Source organism: Dipodomys ordii, unplaced genomic scaffold (assembly GCF_000151885.1).
Source record: "Dipodomys ordii isolate 6190 unplaced genomic scaffold, Dord_2.0 Scaffold97, whole genome shotgun sequence".
NCBI lineage: Eukaryota > Metazoa > Chordata > Mammalia > Rodentia > Heteromyidae > Dipodomys > Dipodomys ordii.
The window spans coordinates 1,843,171-1,858,704 of record NW_012267313.1 but is presented as its reverse complement, the minus strand read 5'-3'; the positions used below and the strand labels follow the sequence as shown (position 1 = coordinate 1,858,704).

The 15,534-nt window shown below is 38.6% G+C and overlaps 1 protein-coding gene and 1 long non-coding RNA gene across 3 annotated transcripts; one reads left to right on the top strand and one right to left on the bottom strand.

Annotated features, from left to right (window-relative positions):
* Nucleotides 1-75: 75 nt before the first annotated feature.
* LOC105993575 lies at nt 76-381 on the top strand. Its single transcript, XR_001175465.1, has 2 exons — nt 76-258; nt 294-381. It is a non-coding gene; the product is annotated as an uncharacterized LOC105993575 (long non-coding RNA).
* A 110-nt stretch (nt 382-491) lies between these two features.
* On the bottom strand, nt 492-14,890 carry Rnf146 (ring finger protein 146). 2 transcript variants are annotated; one of them, XM_013026857.1, is made up of 4 exons: nt 14,801-14,884; nt 6,858-6,969; nt 6,262-6,371; nt 492-2,420 (listed from the first exon to the last, which is right to left on the bottom strand). In XM_013026857.1, the coding sequence occupies exons 3-4, from the start codon at nt 6,267-6,269 to the stop codon at nt 1,346-1,348; spliced, it is 1,083 nt and encodes a 360-aa protein (XP_012882311.1). In that variant the 5' UTR covers nt 6,270-6,371; nt 6,858-6,969; nt 14,801-14,884; the 3' UTR covers nt 492-1,345. The 2 variants fall into 2 exon arrangements, with proteins under 2 accessions (XP_012882311.1, XP_012882312.1); XM_013026858.1 differs by lacking the exon at nt 6,858-6,969 and having other exon boundaries at nt 14,801-14,890.
* Between the last annotated feature and the right edge of the window lie 644 nt (nt 14,891-15,534).

Genomic DNA, 15,534 nt, shown 5'->3' with positions numbered 1-15,534 from the left:
CCCCAATTAACACTCAAAAACTAAAGTGGAACTGTGGTTCAAGTGGTAGAGCAGTAGCCTTGAGCACAAAGAGGCTCAGGGACAGCACCCAGGTCCTGAGTTCAAGCCCCACAACTGACAAAAAAAAAACAGAAAAAAAATATAGGTCAGACATGAGTCTAAACTATCAAAACAAGAGGTAAAAGATTTCAAAGTAGTGACAGTTTCAGAGTATTAACAGTAGTGACAGCTTTTTATCAGATTATCTTACTGCTTCAAGTTAAGATAGACTTTTTTTCAGGGACAAATTTTAGATTACCATGTTTACCCAGTATTTTATCCTTTGCCAAGACAAAAACATCCAATAAAAGTGGATTTTCTGATCTACATGTGAAATTCCTATCTATGAATGATGTTTGTAAGTAAATCTGCCCATCTAGACCATAATAACTCTAATGAAGATTGAGAAGGAATATAAAATACGGTGTTAGCTGTTTTAGAAATGAGTTTACTTCCATAACTGTTTACTCCACACATAATTCAATTTAATTGTTTTCTATGAAGAAATTAAACTTCTGAATCGGTGATTAAGTAGAATATAATCAATTCCAGCCATTACCTTTATAGTGACCTTTGGCCACAATCACTGAAGTATTTCCATCCCTTTTCCAGACTCAAACCAGAGACAAATTATTTTTGATAAACTCTAGTATTTATTAAATTATAAACTTTTTAATCAAAAAGAAAAATTCAGACCAAGAGAAACCTCAAAGTACAAGGACTAGACAGCAAAGCCTATGGGAAGGAACATCATGAAGTGTGTTACAAAGATGCTGAAACATAAGTTTTACTAGCTGTTTACATTTCCATTTCAATACTTTACTATAAAATAGTTGTTATTTATCTATTTTGAAGTTCCAAATTCACATCCACTTCCACATTAAATTAAGCTTCCTGTGTATAATGACATCAAACATCTTACGGGTGCAAAATTTTAGTAATGATTTTATGTTAACCCATGCAAAAAAATAAAACAGTGCAAGAGTCAGATGTGGACCATTAATGCACAGATAAAACACACACTGTCCAAAAGAACTAAGGAAATCTTTTAAAAAATTTAAAGTAAACATGTCAAGAAAACTGGGTTACTACTAAACAGCTCTCAACTATTAATACCCAAATTTCTTACATTAAATAAATTTCTCAACAGAGACATGTTAAGACATTTTAATTTCCGGTCTATCCTTCCCATATCCCTTCCCACCCCAACTCCCAAAATGCACTATTAGGGATGAGTATAATGTTATGTGGGCAGAAATTTACAGATCACCATTTCAGCCTTGAGTGTGAAACTGAAGATGTTTATTTAAACTTCAGTTACTGTGCACTGTCCGTCAGGCCTTCTAGATCTGACACTCACACTCACTGTTCCTCCCCCTGCTACTGACCGATCAGCTCCAGATCGATCTGACCGATCAGCTACTGTCTGGTTTGTATTAGAAACCAAAAGTCTCTGTTGGGTCAAAGAGTGCTGTGCAACAACTGCAGAAACATCTTCACTCTCACTACTGGCATCAGATTCAGTTTCTTCATTGGAAGTGTCTGGTACCCTGCCTGAAGATGGTGATTCATGATCTTCTTCTCCTTCCCCTCTGTGACTCCTTTCAGCTATGCTGTCTCCACTGAGTTGTAAATGAGCAAAAGAGTCTTCCAGAGTAGTGCCTGCATCAGGGGAGGGTGTTGCAGGACTGGTTAACTGACCATCTATTGATGTTAAGGGCCTTACAGAAGATGACACCGGAGGCTGAGCAGAAGCTCCGCTCTGTGCTGATATGCTGTCCGCTCCATCTGCAGAACTCTCTCTTGCTAGGTTTACAGTATTAGTGTCACAATCCAGTCTAAGTCCAGCTACACCCTTCTTTGGTATATCTATTATATCTCTCTTAATCTTCCTGCGACGTCCATGTTCATTTCTCCTATATTGAACCATATTTTCAAGATCAGCAACATATAGAAACCCAGCAATTAACATCTCAGTGTTCTTTTTACCCTTGGAGAAAGCATCTTCCAGCTCTCTACTAGTACGCTCATCATACTGCCACCACCCATTTCTTCCTTCATAATACCATGCATATTCACCATTTCCTCTACTTGCTGCCTTGAGTTCTTCTGGTGATAACAAAGTTGGCTTGTCAAGGAAATCTTCTGGAATTTCTTGTCGACAAAGGGCACATCTCTTACCAAGCCATGAAGCTCCTTTTACACACAGATAGCAGAAAACATGCTTACAGGGCAAACTGACGGGGTGAACACACGTTTGCAGACAAATGGCACATTCAGGAACAGGTAGAGAAGGTGCGCTATTAGAACAGGACTCATTTGCTTTCCTGTTTGTAGGAAGCATGTTCATTGAATGATCAATTTCACCACAGCCAGCCATCCTAAGAAAACAAAAAATGCAATATTGAAATCATATTTCAACTTTTCTAATACTTTAACAATTCAGAATGATTAATTATACTGCATGGCACATATTACATACTAGGGATATAAAAATGAAAATTGATTATAGTCAATTTGAATAGGAAATCTTTTTGACTTGCATAAGTGCACTGTAAAGTTATTTGTAGGGAGCAAGGAAGAGTACAATGTTAGACTGAAAAAAAAAGCCAAAGTCTAGACTTTATATATATACATATATATACCATTTCTACTCAGACACAGCATTTGTAAGATAAAATTAAATGCAAATATTAATAAAATGTGAATGATCAGGACTGACTTTACAATTGGTTTGAAAAATAAAACTTCAAAGTAATTCAGATAATATAGGCAGTAACCAGCCATTAAAATTTTTTTGTTAACATTTTGGGTTCTTAACAAATAGATTATATGAGATTAGGACTAATGCTGAAAGCCTGAATTTCCATATGCCTTCTGTATATCGAAACAAACTGGCTCAACCAGTCATTTGTCATATATTACCATTTCCATTCTGAAACACTTCTCTAACAAATTTTTGTCTTTTATTATATACATTTTTAGACAACATGCTCTTCTATGCTTGACTTTGAGATGTTATCTACTTTGAAATATGTGTTACATATGAAATATGTAACAAAAATTGCTGTCATTAATCCAGACTTCTCCAGCCATAGACCTATATTTCTAATTGCTTATTTTAGATTTATGATATTTGGAAGCTACAAACTGAACCCATGATCAACTTACCTTTTACATGCTAGAATAGTTCTCATGATAACAGCACTATGCACCTGCTTATCCAAGCCCATAATCCAGCCCAGAAACTGCCCTTCTTTTAAGCAAATTGAAAGGCAAATGTACCAATCTTCCATGCAAATCTTTCCAAGAAAATCCTGGAAGATTGATGTATATGCCTTTTAATTGGTCCAGCACACTCCTTTCTTAAAAGTTCACTTTTGGATTAAGACACATCTTTAAAAGGATGAGTTACAGCTTGTATGGTCTGCCTCACTACACAGCCTTCTACAATAGGCTCTCTTTTTTTGGTGGTCGTGGCACTTGAACCCTGGGCCTTGGCACTGTCTCTCAGCTCTTCAGCTTAAGCCTAGCACTCTTATCACTTGAGCCACAGTGCCACTTGCGGTTTTCTGGTGTTTAATTGGAGATGAGAGTCTTACGGACTTTCCTGCCCAGGCTGACTTTGAACCAAGATCCTAAGACCTCAGCCTCTTGAGTAGCTAGGATTATAGGCTTGAGCCACCAGTGCCTGGCTAGGCCCTTCTTATGTTCAACTTCCTTTTGACTCGCCACTAATGAACATTTTCTTTGGGGCATGCTCTTCATCTCTTGCCTTCCCTCCCTCTCTAGAACAAAGTACTTATCCATATTTCACTCCTCTTGAGAAAGCTTCCATGAGCAAGTCAAATTACCCTATTATCTTTTGTACACTCCTTATTCTGTATCAGAATTGCAATGTAACATTTATTTGTGTGAATGTTAATGTTGGTCTTCTTCACAAGTTGGTATGCTTTATAAGAATGGGAACAGGCCATTTGGGGCCATCTATATAATTCCATACAGGATCTGACAACTGCTAAGAAAAGTTTTTTCAAACAATAACATGAATACATTGGTATAAAACCTTGTGAAAACATACACTGTACCAATGTATAAAAATTCTGTCAGTGTACTTACCTATCAGCCCTGAAGAAGCACACTAAAAACCTATCAAAGCTATGGACAGCCATGAAAAAAGACAATGAATTAAGTCAGTTGCTATATTTTAAAACCAAAGCTCACCTAAGTCCTAGTCTCCTTTACTAATTATGTGCTTTTACTCTTTACAAGCACTGTTCTTCAGATCAACTGACTTAGTTTTTATACTAAAAACTTTAAAATCTTGGCTTTACCATTTTAGTACCTTAATCTTCATAAACACTTGTGAAACCACTAAAGGTGAGAATTAGCTAACATGTTCTGTATTGTAAATCCTAATCCAGGGGTTAGGATTCAAAAATCTGTCTTTTATAAAATGATGGGATTATTCTCTGAGAAATTTAGAAAACACTGACTTAGGCAAGTGTGTTAACCTAAGTCTGTTTCTTAACATTAATAGGAAACAGTATCATATACTATGATTAAATTTAATACCCAAATAAAACACCAAGTAAATACCTGGTAAAATAGTAAGTAATAAACATTCATTTCCTTTACTTACTTGGATGTCTCCTCCCTCTTCTAATTGCTCTCCAACTATTATAAATGCCTTGATGTTGGGCAATTGTAGCAACTTCTCATTCTGATGGGTTGAAAACTATTTCCTAATACTTTCTGATTGTTAAATTCTACTCATTCTTTAAGGCCAAGCTAAAAGTACTTCAGTTTACTCTCAACCTTTCACGTGGAATTAATTTCTTCTTCCTCTCAGTTCCAATAGCACATTTTAAAGCTTACAGTTCTATTACAAATTCCACAGCTGCCTGTCACAAAAATAAAACATTTGTTCATTATCTATTTGTCTTACTATACTAACCCATAGTGAGTTCCTTGGTAATCAACATCTAGAATATCTGAATTTTTTTTTTTAATGTCGTCCATGGGGCTTGAACTCTGGACCTGGTGCTGTCCCTCAGCTCTTCAGCTCAAAATGAGCGCTCTTCCACTTGAACCCCAGCACTACTTCCAGTTTTCTGGTTGTAACTCAGAGATGTAAGACTCATGGACTTTCCTGCCTGGGCTGGCTTTGAACCATGATCCTCAGATCTTAAGCTAGGATTACAAGTGTGAGCCACCAGGGCCTGGCTTAGATTATTTGATTTAAAAGCTTAAAAAATAAAACAGGTTGGGAATGGGGATGTGTCTCTGGAGTAGAGCTCTTGCTTATTAAGTATGAGGCTATGGGCTTATTATAAATAAATATATTATATATATATATTTTTTTTTTTTTCACACAAGGCTGGCAGTCTACCATTTGAGCCAACCTTCACTTCCAGCTTTTTGCAGGTTAACTGGAGATAAGAATCTCTTGGCTTTGTCTGTCCAGGCTGGTTTCAAACCTTGATCCTCAGATCTCAGCCTCCTGAGTAGCCAGGATTTCACCTATGAGTTCATTTTTTTCCTTTAATGTACATAGACACACATCACTAAATACCCATTTGCTCCAATCTAAAGCATCTACTCTATAAGGTCACTTTGGTCTAAGAATTTAAATACTATAGTCACTGAGATTTTAAACATGTTTTTTAATGCAATTCAACTATGATGTTTAGTTGGGAAATATTTCATAGATAATATAATTAAGTTCAATAGAAGCAAACTCAATAGTCTGACATGTTAAAGCATATCACAAAAAGATTAAAAGAAAAATACAACTACTAAGACTACAAATCACAGTGAACCAGTATAAAAAAACCAATAATGTTCAGTTATGGTAGAAAATTCTTTAAATTTAATGAGGCAAAATTGAGTTAGGCAGACAGCTAAAACTGTCTGACTTTATTTAAGTAAAGAGAAGGTAGAACACCTGGAGGCCTGGGGGAGGGGGAGAGGCTTCTTATCTTTTTTGTTGTTGTTAGCCTTATGAGCAATTCCTTCATTTTCAGTTCACTTCTTATACTTTATGAGATGACTTTGGAAATCTCCTTTTTTAAAAAAAAATGTAAATAAGATTTTTAACTCAATAGAGCACCTACAGCCAACATGAAATACTCATTCTGTATAATTAAAACTTCATGACATAAATTTGACTACTGTACTTTATACCACACCATTTCAGTTTTGGCAAAAACAAATACTTACATTTCCATTACAGATTCCACATATGTTTGCCACAAAAATAAAGCATCTTCTTTACCAGCAGTCAGCCAACTTGCAGTGGTTTCTCTTTCACTTCTGGCTCATTCTTTGTGCTGAAAAAGAAAAAAAAAAAGAAACTTCTCAGACTAAGATCAGCAGAGTTAGCTAATTTCCCATTATACTTTTATTATATTTCCTATTACACTTTACAAAATGGGCAAGTTTTTAATTGAAAGTAAAAAAAATTAAGAATGCCTGTTTGCTCCACTATTAACACTATAGTACTGGGAAGTTCTAGTAATTACACTGGAAAAAGAAGTAAAAGGTAGACAAGTTGGTAAAAAAAAATTACAATGTACATTTTCACTCATACAGACAGTAAAAATCACTATTCTAACTTTGCAGATATTCTGAAGAGATCAAATAAGTTCAGTGAAGTTGGTTACAATCTTGACACACAGACACAAACACACATATCCAAAAGTGGTGTTTCTATACACTACTAGTAATCAACAAACTAAAATGCACACCGAGGAAGCATTTCCATGTATCTAAAGAAATAAATTGCTAGGAACCAACCAAAGAGCTGGTAGACTTACTTACACAATTGGGAAATAAATGTTGCTAAGATTATGGTATAATTGAACCCTTCAGCACCACTGGTGGGAATGTGAAAATGTAGTTCTTGTAGATGGCTGTTCAATTTGATGGCTGTTCAAAAAGTTAAAACATAATTACTATATACCCCAGCAGTCCCACTTATAGTTACATGCCAAAGTAATTGAAAACTGGGACTCAGATAATGTCAGTACTTGTCAAGGAATTACCAGTAAAAGAAAAAAAAGGTAGACCCGAGTGTGTCTCAACAGGTGAATGAATATACAAAACACAGCATATACATGTATTACTTAGTAACAGAATGTGCGTCATCCAACATAGATGAACCCTGAAGATATTATTCTAAGTGAAATATGCCAGTAACAAAGTTACATTTGACTTCGTAGAGAAAAAGTAGATTAAAGGTTATCAGGGACTAGGTCAGGAGGAGACACTAGTTACATCATTGCTTATTTCATATAGGTGTCTCACCACTGGCTATAAAATATGCCACAATTCCCTACTGCACTTTCAACCTTTAAGGCACTGACTTCATTATTTTTAGCATAGATCATTTCCTTCACCCTATTTCCTGACATCACTATGTCTATTTAATATCCTTGAGAATGATCCATCCAACATCTATCTCAGAGGTTTTACAACTTGCTCCAACTAATAATACCTGTTAGAAATAAGTTTCTAGCTACAAATACACTTTCTCAAGGCCATATTCCTATTCTAAGTTCCAATTTCTAAGATCCTAAAAATCAAGTAATTTTCATTATTGAATAATTCCTACTACACTCAGCAACTAAGTATCATCAGAGCCCAAAAGTGCTGCTCTTTTGAAACCATAATCACATCATACACGGGTCAATCCAGCTCACTCATTCCCACACCTGCACTTTAATTATGGAGACCTTGAGTCTCTTAACCACCTCCTGTTTCTTTATACTGTTTTGGATCTCATATTCCTTCCTACCCATTTTGGAACTCAATCATTTTTTAACTTGCTAGTGCTCTATCCCTTGAGCCACATGTCCACTTCTGGTAAGAGCCTCATGGACTTTCCTGCACTGGCTACCTTTGAACTGAGATGCTCCAATCTCAGGCTCCAGAGCAGCTAGGATTACAGGTATGCCTGACCTAATTTCTTCCTTAATAGAACCATGAGCTCAAACCATTTCTTTCTCATCTGTATACTTCACAAACTCCTACCTCTATGTAAGGAGTAAAGGAGAAAATTTTCTGCTTCCCTCGGTCAGACCAACCACACCAAATCTTATCAACTTTTATCACTAACATTGTTTACAATCTATCCTGTACTCCTTACTCATGACTAGTGCCCTAAATTTAGGTCCCTGTCTTACCTTGACTAGGACAGACTATCTTGCTTCAGTACCACTCTGAAATTCAATCACTTAGTATGTGAATGAATTTATTAAGTGAATGAATTTAAAATGCAAAATTGACCATGCATTTTCTAACTCAAGGAACAGTATTGATTCCCCATCCTATACAATAAAAGAAAAGCTCAGGACAAAAGCCAAAGGCTTTAGTGATCTGACCCTAAGTAATTTTCCAGGCTTATTTATCTCTGAAAATCAGATTATTACTGTAGTTATACTATTCATAGACTGCCAAGCCTTCCTTAATAATTCTGTATTTTTTCCTGTTATAACCTTTTCCTTTTACAACTTACAAACACCTGTAATATACAATCCAGAAATGGTTATCTCTACCATTCTACCTCCAGAAGATTCACTGATTCCTCTTCTCTATTTTGTACATTTTTCCATTACTGAACTTATTACATTTTCTGATGCTATTCATTTAACATTTTAAACCATAAACCCCATCAAGATAGGGACATATTTTATATCCCTGTGTAGTTACTAAACTGCTAATACATGGCTGATGAATTAATATTTATTACTAAGTAAAAATTAATTTCTTTAAATAACTTTGGTTATTCATAAAACACAATACTTGAATTTTAATTGTAAACAAAGAACCCAACTAAAAAGACATAAAACTAACCTTTTCTTTGAAGAACTTCAAGTGTAATGAATTAGTTACAGTTACAAATACAAGATTCCAATCATCTTTGTATCTTTAGAAAGCAAAATTACCTACCTACTGTCCACTTGCAGTGGATTCTCTAGAATGCAAACACAATCCAACAATAGTTTCTAGATACTTTCAGAACTCTTTTCCCAATAAAGATAAATGTGATGATAAGATACAGCCCAACATTTGTCTAGTTTGTCCCTGCTTCCTGGAAAAACGCATCCTTGTTTGGAAAAATTGTAATAGACAAGCTCCCCTTTCTCCATCACAAAGATTTTCAGATCATCACTCAAAAGTCAAATATACTCTATACACATTCTAAAATGAAGGGTTTTTGTTGTTGTTTTGTTTTGTGTTTGTCAGTTGTGGGGCCTGAACTCTGGGCCTGGACGCTGTCCCTCAGATCTTCAGCTCAAAGCTAGTGCTTTACCACTTGAGCCACAACACCACTTCTGGCTTTTTCTGCTTATGTGGTACTGAGGAATTGAACCCAGGACCTCATGCATGTAAGGCAAACACTCTACCACTGAACCACCTTCCCAGCTTCAAAATGAAGGTTTATTAATTACAAAAACTGCAGAATATTACTGCTTATCATTAGCTCCTACCTATGTCTTTAAAGTAATCCTGTTGGATCAACTCAGGTATATAGATTGTACCTTTCTCCTCCTATAAAACACACAGGAAGCGGGTGCTGGTGGCTCATGCCTGTAATCCTAGCTATTCAAGAAGCTGAAATCTGAGTATTGTGATATACAGCCAACCTGGGCAGGAAAGTCTGTGAGACTCTCATCTCCAATAAACTACTCAGAAAAGGCCAGAAGTGGTCCTGTGGCTCAAGTGGTAGAGTCCCAGCCTTGAGCCAAAGATGCTCAGGCATAACACCCATGCCTAGAGTTCAAGCCCCAGAACTGGCAACACCAAAAAAAAAAAAAAAAAACCACAGGAAAAATTGCTAGTTCTAACTTCATTTTTTTCTTGCATTCATTTTCAACTTTTCTCTTTAATAAAATTCCAATGATTTCCACTCTAATCACTTACTTATACCAGTCTTGCCCATAAATATCTTATCTTTGAAATGCTTCAATGCTTTAAAAATCTCCTAAAAATCCTGTATCTGGTCACCTATATAAGTTATCCTTTTTATAAATTTTACCTAACTGAAGTAAACCTATAACCACAAGTATTAAAGTAAAAGCTATAATACATACATACATAAATATATATATGATATATATGGGTGAGAATGTTGAATGGGTCACACTAATCAAGATACATTGTATTCATAAACTGCTTTGTTAAATGGAAACTCCATTGTACAACTACCTACAAAAAAGAAGAAAAAAATACACATATAATCAACATAAAAAAAAAAGTCTTGTTGACGCAGGGCAATAGTTCCATTACTCTCCTTTATGTAAGACTAACAAATGAATTAAAAAAATTTATCAACTACATAATGTATTCTCTGATAAAATCCTTTATGTCCCCTCCTCCCCCACCCAGGACCAGGGACCTATTCAGTCAATAAACAATAGTAAAACATCTATGAAATTATTTTGGCTATGAAACCATATTCCTTCAATCTGATCCTTTTCCTTGAAAGAATACTGTCACTGTCATCAGGTGCTTCTATTCTACTTACATTATTTCACTTGTAGTCTACACTGACTTTCAAAAATATATTTGTAAATCAACATAATCTGACTCTTCTAGGCAAATTTTCAAATACTATTTCACCAACAAGTTTGACTCCAGCTAAAAGCAGGCCAATGTCAAATAGAACTCTATAAGATTTTTTTAAAGACTCTTGCATACTGTAACCTTTTCAAATTCTATACCAAATAGATAATTTTCAAAGCAGACACTAAGTAAATGACAAAGTGGAAGGAAGGAAAATGAACTAAAATATAGTAATCTAGGTTCCAACTATGCACATGCAAACTGTGGTCCCAACCAACTTTCTGGAAGTTCCTGAAGCCCTACCCCAGACCTGCTGAATCAGATATCCATCTAGTTTCTATGTGTGTTAGTTAGGGAGGTACTTCTGGACCCAATACATAAAGGTATCTTCAGAAACCTATGTACTAAGACTATATGTATTCTATGCATGAGGAATCCTAGGGTCAAAAACTTACCTATAGCCACAAAGCTATCAATACAAAATTAGACTTAAGTATAATACAGGCTTAAAACATCATTTTCAAAAACTGAGCATGACGGTACAACACATGCAATCCCAGTACTAAGGAGGCTGAGGTAGGATGGAGAGTTTGAGGCTAGCCTGGTTTACACAGCAATATCTCATCTCAAAGAAATCAGAACTTCCTACAGTATGCAGTGTCTCACCATGAAAGTGTTTAGAACAGTATTATATAACATATATGTTGCAGGCCATACATCTAATTTCAAACTTTTAATTAGTTACATTAAAACTCATAAAAAGAAACAAGATCAATTTAATAATATATTTTTATTCAATTCAGTATAGCTACAATATTATTTCATAAGCAGTCAAAATAAAAATTATTAAGGTGAAATATTTTTACATTTGTGTGTGAGCTTTATGAAGTACAATGTAGACTGGCCACATTCCAAGTGCTATAGCCCCATGTAGTAACTACTCTACTTGGCAATGCACATCTATAATGGCTTACACATTAAAACAAAGATTAACAATTTTTTTTAACATGAAATGTGTTATTACAAGAATCACTTCAGCTAAACTTACCCATCAACTACAGCCTTGCAAGTTATAATGTTAATGAGGCACAAAAGGAAGCATACATTTAATTCTCAAAACTTCATGCAAAGAAGCCTTCAGAAAATTTCCACAAATTTTGTTTCCTACAGAAACAGTATTAATTACAACTCCACTCTTTAAGCCACTGGTAAGCTCAAAAAACTTTTCCAGATAGTATATATCAAATTAAAAAATTTTGACACATTTTCCCAATTAAGAGATACTGTGTAATAAAGTAAGTTTTTAGTCTGTACTTACTCAAAATACACAAATGTCCAGAAGTTCTGTGATAGAAAAAAATAACTTCAAAACCTTCCAACTTCGGGCACATAACTCAAATACACACTGTGTACACACACACACACACACACACACAACTGGAAAAAGAGAAAAGATCAGGTGTAATGAAGCAGATACATTTTAACAGTTCTTAAGAGTTCCAAATTGAAAAATGTAACTAAGTGCCATAATGTATCCATTGTTAGCCTCTATTACCCTTGTTACAAAACAGCTTACAGAAAAGCCTAGGTCATATCTCCAAACCAGTCTTCAGTCAAAACTCCTTTCAGGTAAATGGGCTCCAATACTTAATTTTCTTTCCGTTAGAAAACCTTTAAAATTTTCCTCCCAAAGTGGGCCTTGCATCAATAAAATATGATATGTAAGTGTGAACAAATACTGTCTGATACAGGTATCATGTATATATTCATAGCCAGCAAGTATTCTGTAAGAAAGTCTTGCTAATTATTGTGTGACCTGGGTCAAGTCATAATTTTCATGTCGTAGTTTTTCATCCTATGGTACAATTCTATATTTCCAAATGTTTTAACAGGCACTCAGTGGTGTGGTTTAATTAATAAGCAATGAATACTACACAGAGGCCACAAGTGGTTATAGCTAAGGGTTGTATAAATACACACAGTAAGACTGGTTATAATTCAGATTGTTGTATCACAAACTCAAGACTCAGTCAGAAGGCAATGAAACAGAGAATAGTAAAGACATGTCATCTTCCATTGTTAACACTGGAAGAAAAAGAAGTATTCAGATCTCCAATTGCAATTGGTTGGACCTTTTGTACTAATATATGGCTAACTCAGAAAACAATATTTTATTAAATAGATCAATGTGAAAAGATTTATTCCTATCATTTTCTTCTTAAGTCAAGAAATGATCTTGGATCCTTTCCAAAAAAAAAAGTGTGCTCCTTTCTTTTGACAATTCAAGTTGGTGAAAACTGAAACACTTTACCAGCAGTTGACATGTCTCCTAAAAGAAAAAAAAAGTCATTTCCTTTTTAATTCCTTTTATCTAACGACTAGTTATTTGAAGAAAGTGTTCTTGATGATTGTAATTCTATCCAATTCTTAGCAAACAGTAACCTTTCAATGTGTAAGTACCCGTATTTTTATTCTGCCCAAAATTTACAGAGGTCCATCTGAAACACAAACTCTAAACCCAAGTGTTCCACTTTAAGAAAGTCAGAGGCCCAAACAAACAAATCCCAAATCTATTTTTAGAGTGGCATTCATTCTTCAGTTTTCTTTAAAATGAGATGACGACCTATTTTTTTTTAAGAGCACTCAGTCTCTGAACAAACATTTGCTAGTTAAAAACAATAACAACAACAATTACAAAACCCAAATCAAAAATCCTCTTATCCGTGCGGGTCATTTTCTTCATGTGTCCTAATCTGCCACATTTTAAAAAAGTTATAAATTCAGTTACTGAATTGCTTTCCACCTTTACAATTATATCTTGCCTTGGATGCTCATGTAACAGATTCAAATCTCATTTGACATACTATACCACAGACACACAGACACGGTTAAGGGGGGGCACCCTGGCACTTGACCTATCAATCAATCATTAAAAGAACAAAGCTTTTCCTGAGTCTCTTCTCCCTCTCATTTCTATACTATTTCGGGATTTCAAACATAAAATTATAAAGGCTCGTTAAAATACCACTTGGAGGTAAAAAATAATATTATATATAGTTATAATATCCAAAGGATTAACCAGACAAACAATTCTAGTTGCCACACTGTGTGTGTGTGTGAACTTCACTGCCCTGTGAAGATGATGGCTCCACCTCCACAGTTTCAAAAACAATGTTACAGCCTTCCTTGCGCCGCGTTCCGTAAATAAGATAGCAATCACAATGGAAAAAAATGAGCCTTACTCTTTCAGCAGAGACGGAGAGGAGGGGGGGAGAACGCGGCGCCCCCACCACCGCCAGAACAAAGCCAAGGTCTGGGCTTTTCGGATGCACTGGGGCCCCGCGGAGGAGGCTCGCGGGGTATGGTGGGGACACTTCGGAGGTTGGATGCTTTTCGGGACCGTCAAAACAAGTCGGAATCTAGGCAAGGCTGCCTTTCACCGGGGCAGGGCGGAGAGACTGCGCTCTGCCAGTCAGACCAGACCCGAAGGCGAGGCTGGAGGAGCAGGGCGGGCAGGCAGGCGGGCAGGCAGCAGGCAGGACCAGAAAAGACACAACTGCACGGACTGCGCGCTCCCCTCTGACCCGACGCCAGACGGGTTGGGATCCGCACCGCAAGCGGGGAGCAGGAGGGCCCGCGCTCCCCTCACCATCGCCGCCCTCCACTCAGGCCAGCAGGTCCCCCGGGTCGGGGCCTTGGCCAGCCCGCCGCTGGGGAAGCGAGGGACGCGGCTGCCCGCAGGCAGGCAGGCAGGCAGGCAGCGGCGCGGACCCCGGCGGAAGAGGGTGCGCAGTAATGGCCGCTGCTCCGCCGCTCGCACCCCGGCCCGGCCCGGCCCGGCTCCGGCCGTCGCCCAGCGCCGGGGCGGCCGCGCTCGGGGGCTACGCGGAGGCCGTCACAGTCTCTTCCCGGCCTGCGACAGCAAGCCCGGGCGAGGGCGGCGGCGCGGCGCGGCCGGGGCCCCGCGGCCTCCGCGCGGACGGCCGGGACCGCGCCAGCCCAAGGGCGTCCATCTACGTACCGGCCCCTGACCCCGCCGCCGCCCCTCTCGGGCCCCGAGCCCCCCGCCGCCCCGCGGCGCCTTGAGGTTGGAAGTGTCACCGCGGACGGAGCCGCCTCTCCCCGAACGAGGACCCAACACGGGCTGGCATTCGCCTCGCCCTCCGGGCGAAAGCTTCGCCCCGACTCCCACCTCTCTAAGCCACAGCCATGGGCAGCTCGCAGTCTTTTCTCTTCGGCCTTGGAGCCCCGCAGCGGACGGGGACGCGCGCGGCGGTCACGTGACCCCCGGCGCTGTCGAGGGCGGGGCCGCGCACGGCGGAAGCCACGCCTCTGCCAGCGGGCGCGCGCCGCCGAGCCCGCGGGTCGGCTCTCCTGGCCGGGAGCGTGCCCGCGCGCGCCCGCGCGCCCCGTTCCTCTCCCGGTGAGGTAGGGTGACTTTACGGGCTGAACCCTTCCTTCTCTCATTCTTTGCACTTTTTAATTTTGTAATTCCCTCTGGCTGCATTTGTCTTGATTACCTTTAAATGGGTGAGAGGGCTCGGTTGTGGACCCTTGTAAATGCTTTCTGTTTTGCATTCTCTGTTCGCGTTACGCCTCTTGGGTAAGTCCCGCAGAGATGGGAAGTGGGCCCCGGGAGCTAATAAAACGACCCGTCCGCTTCCAGGCCTGCGACCTCGGGAAATCGCTCGGGTCCCTAGCCGAGCTGCAGTGTGAACACTCCGAGCAAAACCACTGTGTGCTCTGAAAGCGAAAAGAGCAAAGGAAAAGAAGGGAGAAAAGAAAGACCGGAGAGGGGAAGCCATCCGGGACTAATGTATTCACCTCCGTCTCGGAATGGTCCAGCAGTCAAGGTAGAAACGCGGCTCACTGCGTGTAGTTTTTCCTAACAGAACACAAAGGGCATGGGAAGTTGACAGAACAAAC